Source organism: Ambystoma mexicanum, chromosome 1q, assembly GCF_040938575.1.
Source record: "Ambystoma mexicanum isolate Mex_15411 chromosome 1q, UKY_AmexF1_1, whole genome shotgun sequence".
Lineage (NCBI taxonomy): Eukaryota > Metazoa > Chordata > Amphibia > Caudata > Ambystomatidae > Ambystoma > Ambystoma mexicanum.
Window position 1 is genome coordinate 1,210,255,975 of NC_090922.1, and position 21,119 is coordinate 1,210,277,093.

The 21,119-nt window shown below is 45.1% G+C and overlaps 1 protein-coding gene across 11 annotated transcripts in view; it reads right to left on the reverse strand.

The window, feature by feature from the left end:
* The window catches only part of SGIP1 (SH3GL interacting endocytic adaptor 1), a 1,655,639-nt gene that overhangs the window by 441,215 nt on the left and 1,193,305 nt on the right, over positions 1 to 21,119 (reverse strand). For all 11 annotated transcript variants that reach the window (XM_069641969.1, XM_069641968.1, XM_069641966.1 and 8 more), the window contains one exon: positions 14,309 to 14,764. In XM_069641969.1, coding sequence (XP_069498070.1) covers positions 14,309 to 14,764 — 456 coding nt within the window. The remainder of the gene's footprint in view (positions 1 to 14,308; positions 14,765 to 21,119) is intronic.

Consider the following 21,119-nt stretch of genomic DNA (forward strand, 5'->3'; position numbering starts at 1 on the left):
TCGGCCAGGGCCTTCCACGAACGTATTGCAGGGCCTGGCGGAATACCTGGGCCTGCAAAAGCAACTGGGCGTCTTCGCTGAAGTCCTCATGAGGCGCCCTTCCGCCAAAACGGGAATTCCACTGCAAACCGATGTAGTCTCCATCGCCAAGAAGGGTTGGTTCAAGCAACACTGTCCAGCCAGTTAACCGCCGCCTGGACGCCAAGTACAGGCAGATGGAGGGTGATACACTCTTGCTCGCCTCCCATCCTCAGTCACACTGCACGGTGATTGCTGCGGCATCACTGTACTCCAAACCTCAGTCGTCCTAGTCTTCTTCATCGACGGCACAGTTAGCCAAGGAGAAGAAAAGCCTGGAGGCATACGGTAAGAAGCTGTATTCCAAAGCTTCCTTGCACCTGCGTCAGGCAAACTCAGACGCCATGCTGGCAGCTACTAACCAGAGATTATGGTGGGAAATTGCTGACTTCCTCCCGGAACTCCCCTCCCACAGCCAATCACGTTTCAAAGCGGGTCTAGCCGAGGTCAAGCTCGTGGCGCAGGATATCATGGAATCCACGCCAGCACATAGATACCTCTGGACATGCCATCTGCATTGCCATGGAAATGAGAAGGATAGCCTGGCTGCGGGCAACCATGTTCAAACCGGATGTCCAGGAACGTATTCTAGATTTGCCCTTCGAGGGCAGCAACCTTTTCCACTCCAGCACAGACGAAGAGCTGGACAACAAGAAAAATAGCGTTCAAACATCTTTATCCATCCTCACAAAGACCACGCCCAAAGCGTACTCAGTGTCTCAGCAACGCTCGTATAAGGGTCGCTCATCTGGAGGTTTCCGCGGCTTCCAGGAACAGAGCTCTAGGCAGCCGGAGCGCTCGCCGACCCCTAGTCAGCTCAAGCACCAAAAAGTTCAAGGGCTTTTTCCAGTCCCACTCCTCCGCCTGTGCCTGCGAGGTTAAGAAGTCATGACAGACCCATTTGGGTCCATGTGTCGCCAGTGGAGGGGCAGGCTTGCTCTTCACGCACACTTTTGGTGACAGAACTTCGTGGACCCCTGGATCCTGTCAGTAGTATCCGCGGGGTACCGTCTACCAATTCCTGTCTCTCCTCCCTCCTCTCTCGCAAGTTGGGACAGCAACTCTTTTTGGCGCAGATTCGGTCGCTTGTCCTGAGACAGGCTGTGGAGGAAGTCCCAGCCTCCGAGCGGGGCTCGGGCTTCTACTCCAGGATCTTCGCCATTCAGAAAAAGAACCAGGCTGGCCTGATAGTTGTTCTGGACCTTTCCACCCTCAAACTCTCCAGAGGTTCAAGATGGTGACTCCAGCTTTTATTGAGGAAACTCTATGCAAGGGAGACTGGATGTGCTCCCTGGATCTGAAGGACGCCTATCTGCACGTCCCGATCTGGCAACCCCCATCGGTCTTTCCTACGGTTCAGGATCATGGGCTGTCATTTTCAATACAAGGTCTTCCCGTTTGGCCTCAACTCGGCCCCCAGGGTCTTTACCAGACTCATGAACGCGGTAGCTGCCCTACTCCGGGCTCAGGGCCTCCATATATACCCCTACCTAGACGACTGTCTCGTCAGGGCTACATCTCAAGAAGCAGTTCACCACTCCTCCCAGGCACTGATGAACACCCTACATGACCTGGGCTTTTCGCTCAACCTCAAAAAGTCACAACTACAACCCACACAGTCGTTGACCTTCCTGGGCCGCATCTGGGACACACGCTCCGAGAGGGACTTCCCCTTGGAGGACAAGATCGCTTCCATCAGGAGGGCCACGTCCCACTTTCTCAGCAGGGGCTCTACCTCGGCTAGGTGGTACCAGCATCTGCAGCGGTTCTGTTGGCGGTCCCCCACATAAGACTCATGATGAGGACGATCCTGCTACACTTCGCAGCATCATGGAACCAGGAATGATCAAGATCCCCCCATCTCTCTCCACCCGGACCTCAGATGGTGGTCCAGGGACTGCAACCTGCGGATGGGCAAGCCCTTCCGGCCCCCCCCGTCCCTCAAGTGACGATAACCACAGACTCCTCCCTAGAGGGTTGGGGAGCCACCCTGGAGGACCTTTCGGTCCACGGCACGTGGACACGTCAGGATCAAGAATACCACATCAATTGGCTGGAACTGAACGCCATCTGTTTAGCGCTCAGAGCCTTCCTCCCACGTCTCAAGGGAAGGGTTGTCCTCATCCAGACAGACAACTCGACCAATATGTACTACATCAACAAGCAGTGGGGGGACCAGGTCCTCTGCCCTGTGCAGACTGGCAGTGAACATGTGGGAATGGGCCTTGGAGAACGAAGTCTACCTCACGGCAGTGCACCTTCTGGGCGTATCCAACCTGGAAGCTGACAGACTCAGCAGGTTGGGAGCGGACAACTACGAGTGGCAGCTGAACGACCTTGTGACACAGGTGATCTTCCACTGTTGAGGCTCGCCTCAGGCGGATCTCTTTGCCACCAGGCACAATAAGAAGTGCCCCCAGTTCGCCTCCTGGCAGGGGCAAGGCCTAGGCTCCCTGGGAGACGCCTTGTGGATCCAGTGCAACGGCATGTCAGCATACGCCTTCTGCCCACTCCACTGATTCACAGAGTAATATGCAGGTTCAAGGAGTCTCGCCAGCTCAACCTCATCCTGATAGCTCCGTGGTGGCCAGCCAGGCCATGGTTCTCGGAGCTGCTCAGCCTCTCGGTGGTCCCCCCCAATCCACCTCCCGACGGGTCCAACACATCTTCTGACACAGCAGGCGGGCAGGGTACTCCACCCCGCCCCCAGAAGCTGGCCCTCACAGCGGGGTTCCTGAGCAGGTAATGCTCAGCCACCTCAACCTATCTCAAGCCAATCTGGAGATCATACAAGGGGCTAGGAGCAAGGCTACCAGAGCTCAGTATAAAAGTAAAATGGACCAGGTTCTGCCACTGGGCTCACTCCAAGCACATCGACCCACTGGTTTGCTCATTGGACGATGTGCTGTCATTCTCGGCCCACCTCGCCAACTCGGGCGTGCAGGTGGACACCTGCCGCACATACCTCTCGGCCATCAGGGTCTACAGGAATTCGGAGGAAGGGGTCTTCTCCTCCAACTCGATGAGACATTTGGCCGGGCCCATCAGGAAACAACACCCTGTGTGGGATTTAAACCTAGTCTTGGGCGTCCATGCGCACGAGCCATTTGAGCCTATGGTGACGGCGGACATCAGGCTGGGCACGATCAAGACGGCCTTGCTACTTGGCCTCACATCGGTGTGCAGGGTCAGCGAGATCCAGGCCCTAGTCGCCTCAGAGCAGTACACCACTTTTCACAAGGATAAGGTGGTCCTCCGGATCCATCCGGCATTTCTACCTAAAGTGCCATCAGCCTTTCACTTAAACGAGGAGATCGTCCTTCTTACATTCTTTGAGGAACGAAAGGACGAGCCTCAGAGTCCTGCACTACTTGGATGTCAGGTGTGCCCTGAAATTCTGCCTGGACAGGACCAAGGGCTTCCACAAGTCATATGCCCTATTAATCCCCTTTGGAGACGCCAAGCCGGGCTATGAGGACTCCAAAGCCTCCATCGCACGCTGGATGGTCTCGGCCATCAAGGAAGCGTACGGGGGCCAGCATAGACCCCTTCCTGCAAACATGCACGGCCACGTGGTCAGGACCAAGGCAAAAGCCATCGCCTTTCACCGCCATGTCCCCTGGCAGGTCATAAGCAGGGCGGCCACATGGGCCACTCTCTCGGCTTTCTGCAAGCATTACTGTTTGGATGCCGGCTCCAGATCAGATGCGGCTTTCAGACTGGCCTTTCTCTGGAATCGGTTTGCTTAAAGAGGGTCTCCTCTCCACCCTTGGGCTACATTGAGTTGTAATCGCCCATGCAGTATGGAGGAAAGGGGACGAGACGTAAGAGTAATTATAAGTTACTCACCGTAGTGACTAACATACTCTTAGTCGATAGTCCCCTTTCCTCCATAGATCCCACCGTCCTCCCCCTAATAATCTGGTGTCATTAGGCAATGCAAATCTATTGTCGACGTGTCTTTGGGGGACTGAGGTGTGGCACTGGAGGGCGGAGTCAGGGCAGCGCATGCTCCCAGAGCCGCGCCTCTAAATTTAGAGGGGAAGAATATTTTTCTGGTGAAAAAGGTTCCGTCTCCCGTCCCTCGCGAGGGATGCCCATGCATTGCGGAGGAAAGGGGACTATGGACTAAGAGTACGTTAGTCACTATGGTGAGTAACTTATAATTTTGAATTGTTTGTTGCTGACTGTTAGTGAAGAAAAGCACCTGCCCTACTTATGGTAGTGAAGAAAACAGAGGGAGCCACACATGTTAGTCCTTGCACACTGGTGGCACGAGTTATGGTTGCTTAGCTTACCATAACTGTCGAATTTCGTTTTTACCTGTAAGCATAACGTCCCTGTAACAACGTTTGTCCATTGAATTGCATAGGTTTTTGCTAGTGCAACCTAACCATAACGTTCCTTTAACAACGTTTTTATCAGTGATTTATAGATATATATATGTATAAAATTCTAGGTGCTGGAAAAAAAAAACCTGCATGACGGAGGGATGCCCTTCCCATGGAAAATATAAGCAGCAATTCCTGAAATCTGATCCTCCACAAATTCATATCTGGCATTTGCGCACTCACTTTATATTAAAATTCAAAGCGGATACTGGTTTCAAAAGAACATGAAAATGTCATGCTAAGCAAAGAATGTATAATGTAAAGTTTTGGAGAGGGCACATAATGGTGGGCAGGATAAGTGCTGTACTGGGTCAAGAAGCCGCTTTGAAGAGGATGCTCGCGCTGCTTCTCAGAAGTTACATCTACAAGTATTTGACCTACAAATTGAAAGCCCTTGATTATAAAGAAGGTGTAAAATGTTGCATAACACTTCCATTGCATATTTCCTCCCTGGATGTCTACGACTGACCAGAAGATGGTAAGGATCAGCAATGAAAAAGCTGATGCTCTGGTGAGTTTGTTCGCTTATACTCTGATGTTGTCCGGCCACAGTGTGCCTGCTGCCAATTGGCCAGCCATATCCTGGTTGTCGCTTCAAGTGGTTGTGGCAATTCTTTAAAACACTTTTCACATGTTCATTCCAATGATCTACAAGGACTCTTTCCCTGTAGGGAAAGTTCTTCATGCTCTATGAATGTAACCATAAAGCAATAATTTGCTTTCATCTCTCATCTACAGTTGATGGATAGGTGTGTTATTTTCTGTTTGATGTGACTCAGACTTTGGTTTGCAAATGAGAATTGACCTGGATGTCACACCGGGGGGTGTGGGATAACACTTTCAAGACAACTCAACACTCGTCTTGACACTATCAGATCCATCATATGTTACTTTGCATGTCATTGATCACTTGGATCAATTTACTTATCAAAGCGATAAATCGCTTCAAAGATATTCCAGAATCCACCCCACATTTGTAGACATCAACACATACCTTGCATCTAGAAGCACATTTTCAACCTTATTTTGTATTTTTGTATCTCATCTATTTCTGGACTTTCTCTTAGTGGATTATTCTCCATTTTTCCTTTTCTGTACATCTTTGTCTACTGACAATTGTATATGTGTGTATAGATTTTGATATTTTCCATAGCTTTTTGAAGGTTTCTCTTTGACAGCTGTCAACTTTTTTTCAGTTCCGTTTGCATACAGTTACACTCTACTAAACGTGTTTTTGCTGGTTTCTTTTTGCTCTGTTTGAGGCCATTTCACCATAAGAAACAAGGGGCTCTATTATGTCACACATCATGCTAGGGTATCATCGGGTCATGTGGCGCGCCTCAGCGTACCATTTTGATTTATAGCTTAGTGCCGCCTTCTTAGAGGATCTCTACTCCTACCTTTGGCATCTTGTCATTGGGATACTCAGTCTTTATTTTATCCCCATATCCAGCTGCTGGAACACTTTTTTTGTGTATTTCTTATTTTTTTATTTCCTTATCCAAATGCAGTTTGCGTTTCTGAACCACCTGCCACTTATCCAGGACCACTGTTAGTAGGTTTACTAGTGGCACAGGTACATCTCTATTGGTATATTTTCAATTTTTATTATTTGCCATCCTCTTATCCCCACACACAGGGTTTTGGTACTGTTTGAAGACTTGTGTTTGATGATTCTACACGCACAGTGAGAGTTGATACAGGTATGATTATATGATTGCATTTAAGTTGTTCTTACTTGGTGATTTATCAAACTTCAGTACATCTTTGAAAGGTTTTATTTTTGTGTTTGTTTTCCTCTGGTTTTCTTCCTTGTACATGTAGAGAAAGCCCTGATGAGGGACTCAGTCCGAAATGCATTGGCTTTGTATATCTGATCTCCTGGATCTTCATGTTCCTTTGTATTAAACATTTGAATCACCATTGCTGTGAGTGTAATATCTATCAGTCGCTTCTAACAAGTTATTCATAAAAAAATGTCTCAATAAGAACTGATGTATACTATCACATAGGGATTGAATGTTAATCGTTTACGTCTTGTTGTGCCCTCGAGCCCCAGGGTGCATGGCTGTGCATAACATCTTTTAAAGAAAAGTTTTTAAAGTAAAGTCACTTTGGCAGGCACAGTGAGCACACGGTACTCGGAAAGATTCTCTGGGCATCTACATTGCAAATATCTAGCAGCGCAAGGTCAGTTGAGTAAAATACACAAATGTTAATAAATGCCCATCCAGGTTCCGCCTCCATGTTGCATAATCACATAAAAACCTAAGCCTATAAAAGACTATTTACTTTCAAAGTTCAAGCATTACTGCAGATTCAATTGGCTACACACTACTAGAGAAAACAGCATTTCTTTCCATCACCAAACATGAAAGGTAAGCCACTTTTGTCTCTGTTTTTTAGGGGCTAAAATTAAATCCACATACCAATATTTCATAAATTCTTATTATAAATTGAAAGACTTACAGACAGAACAGTGTATCTAGAGCCTGCACAGAAAATATTGTGAACTGTGATATTAAGCAATTGGACTGTCAATTGTAGTTTTAAAACTATAACGGAAGAAAAAACAAAAAGAAAAAAAAAGTACAGTTTATGGGTAGCAGCATAGCAGCACCCAATATATATTAATGTAGCAGAAAGCAGCATACTTTCTAGGTACAGACACTCTGCACAGCTTCTGTTCAGTAAATACACAGTGAAAAAAGATCCTGGTGTTTTGCACATGCTTTCCACAAACTGTATCCCCATATGACAAATGATCAATATTGATTAGATTTATTACTGATCTAGAAAACAGTACAGTATTGCACTTTTGCCAGTGGTTGGCATGTGTGACTTGGTTCAAATGGATTATTGTACTTTCACATTTGTAGTGACAGGGTTTTTGTCTAGTCTTTTCATACTCACAATAACTTTGCCTTTATTTCATTTCTTTGAAAAATTCTATCTTTGAAAACAAAAGGAACGCATGATGAACTGAGAAAGGCTCTCCACTGGTGGCAAGAGCATTGTCGGTCTATCCATGGTAATAAAAGAATGCATAAAGGCATTGAGAGAGCTGTGTGGGTTGTCTTCTCAGGCGGCTGCACTTGTCACCAGCAGGGGTGTCTGAAGTTAATTTGCAGTTTTACAAACCGTAAACAAGAGTTGGATATGCTCAAAAAGGCGGAGTCTAGAAATTCAGGTGATGAAGTGATGCTCCTATAGAAAACATGGTTACAATAGATGACTATGAGGTGCAGAGTGGGAGTACCAACGATTAATCAAGATACAGTGATCATTCCTTTAAGTAAACGTGTGCATGAAGTGAGTGATGTGAAGATTAGAACAATAATGTATTGTCCATCTGTGAAAAAGAACACACACCATTCATCACCATGGATGTCAAAGGTGATGCCACTGTGCTATTAATGACCTCTGGGGAAGACTACACCTTAGAGTGCTTGAAAGATCGGTTTGCGGAATGTGGACTGCAGGAGCCAGAAATGTTTGTCTCTGGGTATGAGGAACAATCTATGTCTATATTAGATTAGGTTGAAGCAGAACTGTTTAAAAGGAAGATCAGTGAAGGCTAATGTGCATGTTTTGAAGAAAGCAGGTCATTAATTTGGTTGGTGCATATAAAAGACTTCAGGAAGTTTGTTAAATCGTTATGAATACATTTTGAAGTTGTTTTGATTTTGGAAAAGGATAAGAGTTCTAAGGACGAGAAGTTGGGATGCCTGGAAGAGTTCAGTCACAAAATGCACTTCAAGCAACAGGCAGGACAGGTGAACGCGAAAGAGGATCAGGACAATCGGTTTAGGGAAGGATGTGCTTACTGAAGTAAAACAATTGCAAAAGGAAGATTTAATTAAAAAGTGCTGAAGCATCAGAAAAGTTGTCCCACTTGACTGTGTGTACTGACCTCACCTCAGCTCATCAAGTGGAGTTAAACAGTCAGACCATTTATAATGCCTGTTGGACTGTTAAAGTTCAAATGGATGTCTTTGGGCTGGTCTGCCCTGCATCTGTGTTCCAGAAAGTAATGCAATACTTGTTGATTATGTATATTGATGTGTGAAAAAGATATGGAGTCGCATGACTGTAGAGTGAGAAAAGTACCACATGACAGCATATATGTGGAGATGGCTTTTGACATCATACAGTTGTAAAACATGTACACAGTCCTTGAATCTATCCAATTACACAATACCGAACTATTTACAGTATGCCAAGCCTTATTGTAGATTAAAACAGATCACATTGGCGAACCGTCTACTGAGGAAAAAGAGAAGAGGCAAGGCTGCCAATTATCCCCTTTAAGGGTTCGCTTGAGAAGTCCCACCTCAGATTATCTTTTGACAGGATCATAAAGGCAAGGGAATATAGATGACAGGATGGAACAGACAGTGACACTACAAATTGACAACATGCCGAAGGCCCACTTCAGAGGTGGACAGGGGTATGTAATGGATTAAATCAGGGTTGTTTTATTTGGACCTGAAAGGTTTAAAAGATTTATGGATTTAGCCAACCCTACTAAGGCTCATCGGATAAACACTGAGCAAGATGGTGATGGTCCCTAGACAGCTAGTGGTGCTAGATGTATTGGTGCTTTGGGGTTTGTCAGATTTGAAATGTTCAAGGAAGGAATAGACACTGTTCAACTGATGATATGGTGGTAAGGGAGGAGAAGTGAGTCTGCAAGGGTGTTAAATATGACCTTTGCGGAAAGACTTGGGGGTGCCAGATTTTTAGGTGTATTTCTTGACATGGCAATTACAACATGCAATGAAATGGTAGGACATTGGTCAAATCCAGAAAAGAGCTTTGCTAGTGAATAACATTAAACCATGAGCTATGGTAATCTTGCTCACCTGACTGTCCAAATTACTAGAGCGGGTACTGAGGCTGATCCAAGACCCTGGCTGATCCAAGACCCAAGCACAGTGATCGACCTTGAAAGGCTTTATATGGAACATCACCAAGCCCTTTTAAGGCAACCACTGCCTTGTAAGTCCAATTTTGCTAAATATGGTGCATTTGTCCTCCGAAAGAGACTCCTTCCCCTCAAAACGTTCCTTTTTGCCCTCAATGTATGTACAGTGCACTACAAAAGTAGTAAACATGAGCTCATTTTAAATCCTCAGATTACTGGAGCAAATATGCATACAGGTATGATGGGTTCTGACCGGCAGCTTAATGTAAAGGAGTTGCACTGTCAAGCGATGCAACAAGGGTTGGAAATATCAATTGCTCTTGTGCTTAACACATTTCTAAATTGTCCAAGTCAACCGTGGAGAGATGGCTGGGCTGCCCTAACACAGAGGAATCATAAATTATAAAATATCTTCTGCAAATGATGGCAGTCCCGAAATACTTTCCAAATTAATAGAACACACGGTACACTGACAAAAGGAAAACGTTTTTAATGGATACACTGACATGGGAAGCTGATGCATGCTCTTAAGAAACTGAGTTTGACCAAATAAGGAACTGTGCCTACTGTGAAGGCATCATGAAGCAAGACGCAGACAACAGATTCAAAGTTCAAAACAAAATGGTTTATTAAATCAAATGTCAGGATGGTAGAAGGCCCAACATTCTCTATGATAAGGTAGGATTTCCTTACCTGAAGATAACTAAGGAAAGTCTGAGTCAAAGAGTTCAACTTAAAAGTCTGTGTCCAAAGACTATCCTTGCCCTCACATCTAACACTAAATAATGTGTAGGGATGTCAATAATAAAAGAAATGGTGATTAACATAACATTATGAGCTTCTTCCAGCTCTTTGCTTCCTTTTCAGCTCTCCTTCCCCAAGTTCAAGAAAGTTTCACAAAAGTATCAGGATCACCTTTCCCAAGGTCAAAACAGATCCACAAATCCGGCTCCGTCCTCAAGACAACATTTTCAGTTGATCAAATCACAGGGTTCCCTTCCCCAAAATTTCAACGTAGCAACTGACATTTGTTTGTCTTTCAAAGTTCAACACAAATATAGGTCCACTTGACCATCCTGGTTAACCTCACCAGCTCACTCGCAGTGCTTTGACATACTGTATTTCACAATGTTTTTGACTTTCCCAATTTAGGGCTCACTGGCCTAGGCGCAGATATCAGACCACATGGTCCAGCCATCACAGGTCGCGCAACCAGGAACGCTAAGATCTGCAACACCCAGAGGTTTTTCTGTACTTGTCCCTGTGTACAGATTCCCATTCACTTAGCTTCTCTTCGTCAGCTTCTTGGCTCTGTGTGCAGTTTAACACTCTCCTGGCTTCTCCTGGTTAGCCTCTTGGCTTTGCCATAATGTGTCACACACTTCTTGCCAGTCTTTGGCCTTGCCACACTGTAGCCATTCATAAAGTTCACTATGTGTTGGTCTTTTTCATGGCCCACCTTTCTGTTGCATTCTTTCACACTTGCGCTCTTTTACATATGCTGCTTTCAAAATGGGCACTTTCCCTTTTGGCATTCATCCGCCATTAGCTTTGCCTATTTCATACACTTACTTTAGCTTTGACTTGCCTGACCTTTAAAGAACTCTACAGGCATATTCTTCGCCCCAGTACTAGAGTGGTGAAATTAGGTTTTAGTGTTCATCACTCCTAGTCGCCTCTTCTTCCCAGTACTGTCAGAGGTAAAATGTGGGTAACGGAGGTTTTACAATAGCCTATAAAGGCCGGGAGAGGGTTAGGTTGGTCTTCAATAGGGAAAGGGGGATATAATGTCTCGCCGGTGGGCACCCAACTCCCAATGTCCAAGGAGCCTCCACCGAGGTGATACTCCCTCGTTTCTCCACCCCAGGGTCAGAATCCAAAAGCAATGGCCTTTCCCTGGCCACCGGAGAATAGGTTCCAGGGGGAGTATGAGTGAGGACACCTCCGTTTTCTCACACTACACATTAAAAAAGTGCTCTTTAATGCTAGATTCAAAAAGATATAATAGAAGATGCTCTACAGGACTAACAAAGCATAGCATTTACACATCAAAGACGAGCGTATATTACAGATGTGGAGAAATGGAGACTAGTTCTCAGATTGTGATGTACAATATGAAATGTTTCTAGGATAGGAAGCAGCAGTAGGGGAGATTCAGAGTGACGAGCAAGCCATGTTTTAGGTACCTCTGAGATCTTGTTGGGTTGCTTCCAAGATTTTGCAGAAAGAAAACTTCAGTTCTCCCCCCTTGGCAAAGCAGGTCAAAGCAAAGATATGGCGGGCGAGAGGCCACCCACCTTGACAAAATGAGTTCAGGACATGAATTGCTGGGTCCCTTATCAAGCACACATGCCATGAGAACTGGCTGGGGAGATAAGGTAGGGAAAAACACTCCCTGCATTGTGTCCTACTAATCAAGGACCTACTCTTTCCTCCGACACACAACCACAATGAAGACACTAGTTTAGAAATATTTATTTAAAGTCAATCATATTTTAAAATTGCCTCTGTATATAGAGCCAGTGCTTTTTATTCCTCCTTTTAGAAGCTTTACGAGTTAAGGCTGCACAAAGCTCCTGTTGTATCTGTTTTTTTAATGTAAGTTTTTACTTTCTCATTTTATAACTTTTTGAAAACAAAGTAAATTGAAATACAGATGTTTAGTAAACTTGTCATTGCAATGCAAGCTTGCATATGTATTTTGTTTAAATCCTATGCGTGTTATGCTTAATTTGTAAATCAAGATTACAAAAAAAAAAACGAGTCCTTTGAGAAGTGCATGGCAAAAATTAAATACACAATAGCAGCAATTGTAAAGTGGATCAGCATGCAATATCAGATTGCTGCATGCTGACAATACACAGATGATTCCCCAAATCTACAAGCTCACAAACAACAAGCACTTGAGAACAACCAGAGCTCTAATTTCCAGAGAGACTGTGCTGCTTACTCTCACTAATATTATATGCAGCTGAAACAAATGTTGCAGTTAAGGAATTTGGGAGCTCTGCACTTTCAGTTCTGTCTCTCTGTGCCACACACAACCCTTCAATCAAGGAATATGGAAGATCGGACACAGTCATGCCGATCTGGCCAGCCTCTATAAATTAAAATCAGAACTATCCGAACTATTCACACAGTGATCAGTTCACAAGGTTTAGCACAACTTCAGGAATAATCTGGATGCAAGAGGTTCGTTTTTGAAAACCCAACCCTCCCTCTTCTTCCCCACTAAACCGTTCACACCTGTTTTCTAGCACCTTCAACTAATCACACAATTAGCCTTCAAACGCAGCAGCAAGCTGCCTACAAGCATACCACACTAAAAGAGCAACACAAATGCTCACTTGTCTAAACCTATAACGCTCCCCACAAATCAAGGACTAACCTGATCTGGAGGTGCAGACTTCCAAAACGGATTGATCTTGGGCTCTCACCTTGGAATGAAACACAACCTTACCACTAAGCTCATGGGGTCATACCAACACTCAGATTAACACCTCAGAATTCGCATCTGACTTTCCCTAAATCACACTACCAACCAAACAGCAATCAATAGTAAAAGGTGTGCAACAGAAGACAATTCATTGGGGTATTGCGCACATTACTGGACATATGAAATAGTTGTTTTGTTCGAAGGTTTTTCAGCTCTTTTTGGCCACTATGGGATAGCAGCGAAATCATGATATTGCTAGGACTGTAACTTTCTGCAATCCTACTGTTATGAGCACTTAAATATTTACTGTGCAGCACGTGCCAAATTGACAAGAACATTACAGTAATCACTATGTAGTGCCTGCAAGTGGGCTGAAGTATATATGCATTTAAAACTTTGTTGACCCTTTCAGTGCTCTGAACCAAACTGCATTTGTTCAGTTGCTGGTTTCACTACATAGAATCTGCTCACATTGCCAGTACTGTCCGTATTTCCTGAGGCTGGTTATACTATGAAAATACTGGAACAACAATGCTCCTGGGTTGGATTTGAACAAGATGGGGTCAGTGCACCCTGTATCCACACTTCCATACCCCATCAAGGGTCGAGATTAGGATTTGTTGACCAGGGTCAAAAAGCAGCTCCTGGATAACAGGCATCCTTTAGGCAGGAGCTACCTATGGGGAACCAGGTGCTAGTACATTGTGCACATCAAATCTAACCTGTGCGCAATATGCAAACTACCTTTTTTCTATTATATATCATGGAATATGCTTTAAATGTCATTTATCTTTTGTATACACATTCCCTAACCCCCACAGCTAATACTACATTGCTATGTATGTTTGTATAGACGACTTTCCTGGCTAGTCAAAAGTAGCTCCTGGTAGCTGCTGGTTTCAAGCAAACCAGTCTCCCCTTGGCTATAACCAAGAGCTAAATAGCTCCCAGCTCTTGGCAATTTCGAAACCTGAATTCTCAGACCTTCCAGACCACTGAAGTGTGAATAGCCTGTGGCTCCTCTATGCCATCACAATGCACTCAATGACCATTGAGTAGGAAGGAGAGAGGGGGAGGGACAGGGCACAACCCTGAAGCAGCCTAGTGTGTTTTCTGCGAGTGTGGCTGTTGAGCTGCACTAGCCATGATAGACAAGTCCCTGGGAGTTCACACTAGCCGAAGAGAATGGGTACTATGCCAGGAATTGTGCCAATATGCTAAAAGCAAACCCCAAACTATCTCCTATGCAATTGTTAAACAGGAATTTAGTAGAGCCCACTGTTTTGCATCGAAACCCATTGATCCGGAATCTACTGAATGACTGCCATAACTGCCTTCTCCACTTGGACAATAGAGCTCAAATACCAATCGAGAACAAGACACAGAAATTATGTTAAAAAAATTGCAGAAGACATGTATGCACACATTGCAAATTACGTTTATGCACCTGTAAGCTTATTATTATGCTGTACATACCACTTCCAGTGCCACTGCTAGAGCTAGGTCCTGGCGATGATACAACAGTCCTGTACGTAGGAGGTGGGGGAGGAGGAGGTGTAGCTCTCTGTCCAAGTCCAAAATCTTTTGGGGAGACTGTTGTTTCTAAGACCTCATCTTTCGGAGTCTGTTCCAAATTTTTCTTTTGAACATCCTCTAAATAAATGGGAGATGGAATACTGGGGCAGGATTCAGTAACTGGAGAGGTTACTGAACTGTCCAAAGTCTGCGATTCCAGAGTTGGGGATTCAACCATCTCACTTGAAGGGATAGCTTCAGCTTCATGCTCTGGTGAATGATCAGAAAACCGGATCCATTTGTCTTCTTCATGAACAACAACTGACTTTGGGGATAATACTGGGCCAAAAATGTTGTCCAAGTCCGTTATTGATGGAAGTCTCTCCATTTTGACTTCGGCTACTTGTCGATCTATTCCTGTAGTTAACAAGGAAGATTTTAAAATGTTAGAAATTACCTTTATAAATACATGTTTCAATCCCTTCATCATATTTGCAGATAATAGTTTTATATACCACCCATTGGATGATAAAACATCACAAATAACAGTATTTTGCTATAAACATTTAAGAGAAAACATCAATTTCCTGAATTTGTTGTGCCCGATTATGCAATTTACAGAATTAAAGTCATAGGGCAAATCATAAACAAGCATATACTGACGTGATAGAAAAGCCACTAACAGTGTGCATAGATTCCATGCAGGCAGTGAACTGTGCGCATCAACAGCCTGTATTTTTGTATCTGTCATTCATCTATTTATTTTATAGCAAAATGTACCTTGTTTCTATTGAAAACCATAATAAAAGATATTGGACAATTCCTGCACTATTTCTACTGAGCTTTTTCGAACTAAGAAAACCCCCTTAAGCTGCTGACAGCAGCTCAAAGCAGTTTTATATTTATTTTTTTATTTCTGTTTTATTATCAAAACTTTAGCGAGCGGACGTGCTAGTGGGAGCTCTGTGCACCCTCTGGGCCATAAAAGTACTTTACCCCCGTGCCACGTATGTAGAAGACCGGCTAAGTGAACTGAAATTGCAGCAGGTGACCGACAGACGCCTTGAGGATACAGTTGCAGACGAGCTGGGGGCAGCTCTGACAAAGTCGGGGCTTACGCAGCACCAGTCGAGCTTGGTAGCAGGGAGAAATATAGACAGAGCAAAATTTCAAAAGGTACTTCTGCAGAGTGGGTCTGTTGGTGAAAGCGGATGGCGCAAGATGGGAAAGGGCCTGGCAGAGACGCACGAGGCCCAGCTGAAACCTGTGACTGAGGGACGCCAACAGCCTGTGGGGTTTGGCTGCCACTTTCCTTCTCCGCCCCCCCTTTCCCAGACCAAAGTGAGCAACATCGAGAGGGATCGGGGAGTGGCGAATACCGGCAATTGGTGCCATCAAAAGGCCATTAAGTGGAGACTGGGGTCAGTCTGGACTACAGCTGAATCCACTAGCTAACAAACCCCATTGCAGCGCGGTACAAGGGCAAACAGCACCAAAAGAGAAGCCAGACCTCAGTATGTGTGCAGACATTAAACAGCTTCTAGACAGCTAGGAACAGAGCCACGCTTGCACCACCGGAGAGGAAAGTCGTAGAGGGGCAACTATTACCTGGGGGTTGGGTCAGAGGGGTTCAAAGTGGTTTGAGGGTAGCAGACAGTGTCGCAAGCGACCGGAGAGAGGCTAGGTAATGTGGATTTGGTCTCTGACACAACCGAAAGGGAACTTCAACGAAGGCAGGCCTGGAACCCCAAATAAAGGTTGGCCAAACGGTTGATTCCTCCGTCTACTCAGGGGACTAGGCCCGGGAGAAGAGAGCTGAATGCCAAGGGGCTGCCCAAAGGCCCTAGGGAACAACTCTGGGCGGGGGACCTGCCAGGCATCCTGCACAATATCTGGGGTCCAGGTGACCATTGCTAAAATCACCTGGTGTCTGCAGAACTCACTCTTGAAGGCCTTCTAAGAAAAGTTCCAGCTCATGAGGACAGACCTAAATTCGCCAATGGCGGATTTGAAGAAAGAGGAGGGCCAGTTGCGGGATCGGGTGAAGGAGCGGGGGACGTACAGACCTCCTAGAACGAGGCCTAGAAGACATGGCAGCAGATACCAAAGACAACAAAGAGGTGTTGAATATCTGAACAGGAGCACACAGAACTTGGAACTACAAAAGTAGAGGACCTCGAAAATAGATTGAGGAGGTCTAACATCTGCATTAAAACTTACCAGAGACCTGTCGGACCAGGAACTCCAGGCTCAAATGCAAACCTATTTGCGGAACGCCTAGGAGACATCACCCCAAGGGCTGTGGGAATAGATAGGCTTCACAGAACGAGAAGATTTGAAGGAGGCACTAACTACAGACCGATGAATGTCTTAGCAGCACTCATGCCGTACTCCCAAAAGGAAGCGATTCTGTGAGCTGCCAAAACCAGGCAACTATCAGGATCTGGCATGGAGCACGCTACTGGAAATGAAGTTTAAGGGCCCAGTAGTTTGGGTGCTAGTGAGCAGGACTATTCGGGTACAGGTGGACCTTCCAGTTTGGCCTTGTGTTTGAATGGGAAGTAGTGATTATCAAAAAGGTATCAAGAAAAGCTGGAGGTGTGTTAGAGGAGCAGAGGTTTCATACATCTTACACATGAGGGCAGAAATGCCCGGATGGAAAAGTGTGTTTATGGTAAATGGGAGGTAAGAGGAAGTAGGTGTTGGGGTGGGGTGAGTTGTTTTTTATGGGAGGTGTGTGAGAAACCAGAAGGTGTCACACCCGCTAGTCCCTGCAGATCTCAGGTGGCCAGGGCACGGCCATCGCATTTGGATCCAGACCCCGGGGGACACCGGATGGTGAGACGCAGTATCCCTCCCCCTGCAACACCTTTACCCCAGGTAGGATATGTGGGAACCTTAACCCCCCCCCCCCGCCTTTTTTCTCCAGCACTCCTACACGGACAGCCCGCTCTGGGAGAAAACCTACTCACACCCGAGCAGTGTATCCGACATGTCCCGCTACTGTGGTCAGGCAATTGCTGACAATCGCTCACACAATCGCTACCTTGAACTGTGATACCACTATCACCAAAATTACCCCTCAACATTGGACCGATCACTACCTTATCGACTTTACATTAACTCTTATTAAACAAATTACCAAAGGAAAAATGATGGCACCCCCCTACCCACTAGAGCCAAAAAAAAACATAACTCCAGACAATCTCCTGCCATTGCTACTACCTACTATCAATGCTCTTCCTACTACCTACTACCTACTATCAATGCTCTTCCCAATTACCTGCATCCCAAGCTCCTGGTAGAAAGCTACAATAATGCTATAAAAATAGCACTAGACACCATTGCTCCTCTAAAACTCCAAAAAAGTAAACAACAAGCACACCTAAACGCCTGGTTCACCCCACACTTAAAAGAATTAAGAATGCAAAAAAGGAAACTAGAATCTAAATGACGCCATCCCCCATCTGAAGAAAATAAACTGAAACTTAGACTCTTCGCCAATAACTACAAAAAAGGAATCCTACTCACAAAAACACACTTTAATGAAAGAATCTGCAACACAAGTTCCAATACCAGGGAATTATTTGCTATCCTAAGGGAGCTGGAATCCCCCGTACCTCCACCCGACAACATTGCCAAATACAAACAATGGTGCACCAGCATCCAAAATGCTCTAACAAAAAATTAAAACACTCCAAACTAAAATATCCTTAAAAAAAGACTCTCCAACACCCAAAGAGACGCCACTCATCACCATCCCTCTTATGACCACGAACTCAGCTGGCCTTGACCCATTCAAATTAAAAAGAATATCCATTCTGGAAACTGAAAGGATCATCACATCCCTCAAACCATCCAACTGTAAGGGTGAAAGTTGCCCAGCCCAGCTAATTAAGGACGCTGCAAGGGACTTAGCCCCCTTCATAACCAAATGGATTAATGCATCCTTCTCCTCCAACACCATTCCAAGCAATTTAAGAGTGTCCTGGGTCCTACCTCTCCTCAAGAATCAAACTCTAGACCCTGCTATTCCCACTAACTACAGGCCTATCACCACGGTACTGTTCCTTCTCAAGATAATAGAGTAGCATACCTACAAATCCAGCACTATCTTGAAACCAACCAACTCCTAGGTACCCGTCAATCGGGATTCAGACCGCAGCACGGCACAGAGACAGCCTTAATTGATCTCAAAGTACAGATTGACGAACTCAATGACAGGGGAAACATTGCCATGCTACTCCTTGATCTGTCGGCGGCCTTTGATCTGGTGGTTCACACAGTCCTTTGCAAACACCTGGCATCGGCTGCCCACTTTTCAAACGAGGCCATAGCCTGGATCCAATAATTTTGGACAACCGCACAATGAGAGTTTTCTCCACATTGGCATCAGCAGACCCTATCAAAATAACTTGCGGTGTACCCCAAGGTTCTTGCGTCTCGCCAACTCTATACAATATCTTTACCAAGCCCCTATGTGACAAATTGGACAGACTGGGTGTCACCTACACAAATTACGCAGACAACACTCAGATCCTCATTCCCCTTTCTGGCAATTTCGACTCCGATACGGCCTTGGTAAACAAAATATATCTCATCATTCAGGCATGGATGGCCACGCATGGACTATGACTGAATGATGATAAAACTGAAATCCTCCTCCTCGGATCCGCTGCCAACCTAAAAAAACTCAGCCCCGACTACTCAGCATTTAATACTGATGGCAATATAATCACAGTTGCCAAAACAGTGATAACACTAGGCTTTCACCTTGACTCGGCTCTAACACTAAAGAAACAAGTCAACTCCTTTGCACCCTCCACAGCCTACATGTGCAAGCTCATCAGGGCAAGTAGAGCTTTCCTCACCAAAGTCAGCTACATCATCATTGCCAACGCCCTAATACTCTCCAAACTTGACTATTGCAATGCTTTGTAGTTGGGAGCCAACAAATACATCATTGACAAAATTAAAACATTGCAAAACAATGCCCTCAATTTACCCTCTAAAGAACACATTTCTAACGAAAGAAGAGAACACAAATGGCTCAACATCTGCGACAGAATCTCACTTAAGACAGCATCACTTACCTTTAAATGTCTTAACAACAAAGCCCCCCCCCCACCTGGCAGCAGGAATAGCGAGAAAAACATCCACTCACCCCACCTGAACTGCCAAATCCTACTGCCTACAGATACCCAAATTTAGACAAAACAAAACAGGCGGCAGCAGCTTCCCAGTTAAGGCAGCCCAATACTGGAATGCTCACCCACTTGACATCAGAACAGACCAGTCCTACTACAGCTTTAGACGGAATATTCTCACATGGCTACATTCTAATGACCCCCAAGATTAACCATGTATCAATCAACACCTATCAATCTGACTGTACATATGTATATTCTTTAACTGATTTATCGTGATGTAATGTTTCATATTTATATTGTGCCTTGTAACTAAGTTTTTAAACAATCTTGTTTTCCTGCTCTCTGTAGCGCCCAGTTACCTTTGTGTTTGGCATGCCATACAAAATCAATAAACAAACCCACATGTATAAAATGCAGAACACGAAATCACACTCTGATCGAGGCAAAGCACATGAAGTTACAGCAGTTTCAAGTTGGCAGGTGAACGAAGAGAGAAAGACGGCAAACCAAGAAGTGTTTGTAAGAAGGGAATTACCTTTGACCTTTTCGTCCAGAAGCCATTACTTTCAAGAAACCTATGAGGCAGAAAGCATAAGGCCAGGAAACCAGACTAAAGAATCCTGCATTGTGTGTCTGATACCGAAGGCCCTCCCGCGTAACTGACCAAGGCGAGGAGGAACAGCAACAGCCGCCATGGTATCGTCCTTGGCTCCAAAAACAAAGTACCGCCAGACAAGAGCAACACAGCCGGTGAGTTGGGGAGACCGATGCAAGTCTGTGTTGAGGTCCATGTTGCAAGCGGCAACATTGTAGAACGAATGCTGGAACGAATATTGCTAAACACGTGTGTTGAAAGACGCGAGTAAAGCTAAGCTTCTGATTAATGTTTGAACTTAAGAAGCAAAGATATAATACCGTTGAGTGGATTGGCACGTGGATGTGCTCAATCTAAGTCTCTGTAAAGTATCCCGACAAGAGAAACGAAAGTAGAAGATTGATGAGAATAATTCTAAAGTTTAAGCAAAACCCACTGCACATTCAAAAGTCTTCCATTTTGACATCAAGAGGATCCGAGCCCGAATGAGTGAGATCCATGGTCCGAGGCCGAACAAGGGAGACCAAGTGTGAATATTGTGACAAATGGGGGGTCTCAGCCTGAAGAGGGAGACCCACGATGGATATTCAAAGCGAGAACTTGTGCATGTGAAAATCCTGATAGGAATGGATCTTTGAGACTTTGTTACAACAGTCCCTCTGCAGTACGAGACTGTTATTGGAAAAGAGACTTTGGCAGAAGGCCCTGATGTCTGTGCTTCGAACTGTATCCTTGTGGCCGAGAACCCAGAGTGTGTGCGAAGCTCGAACGTACTGCCTTGCCCCGTGCTGAAAACGTGGGGAAGGGAAGCCAACTGCTCAACCGCCCTGACATATTTCTTGAACACTTTCCCTTTTGCATACACCATTATCTCACACCCTTTTGTATTTAGAAGTAAGGATTGGAAATAGGTTTATTAGTATAGGCCCTTTTATTAGACAGGACTGTGTTAATTATAGCTTGTTCCCATCCTTCACTTTAGGTTTAGATAGGCGTTAAACCAACCCATTTGCAGTTCAATGAACAA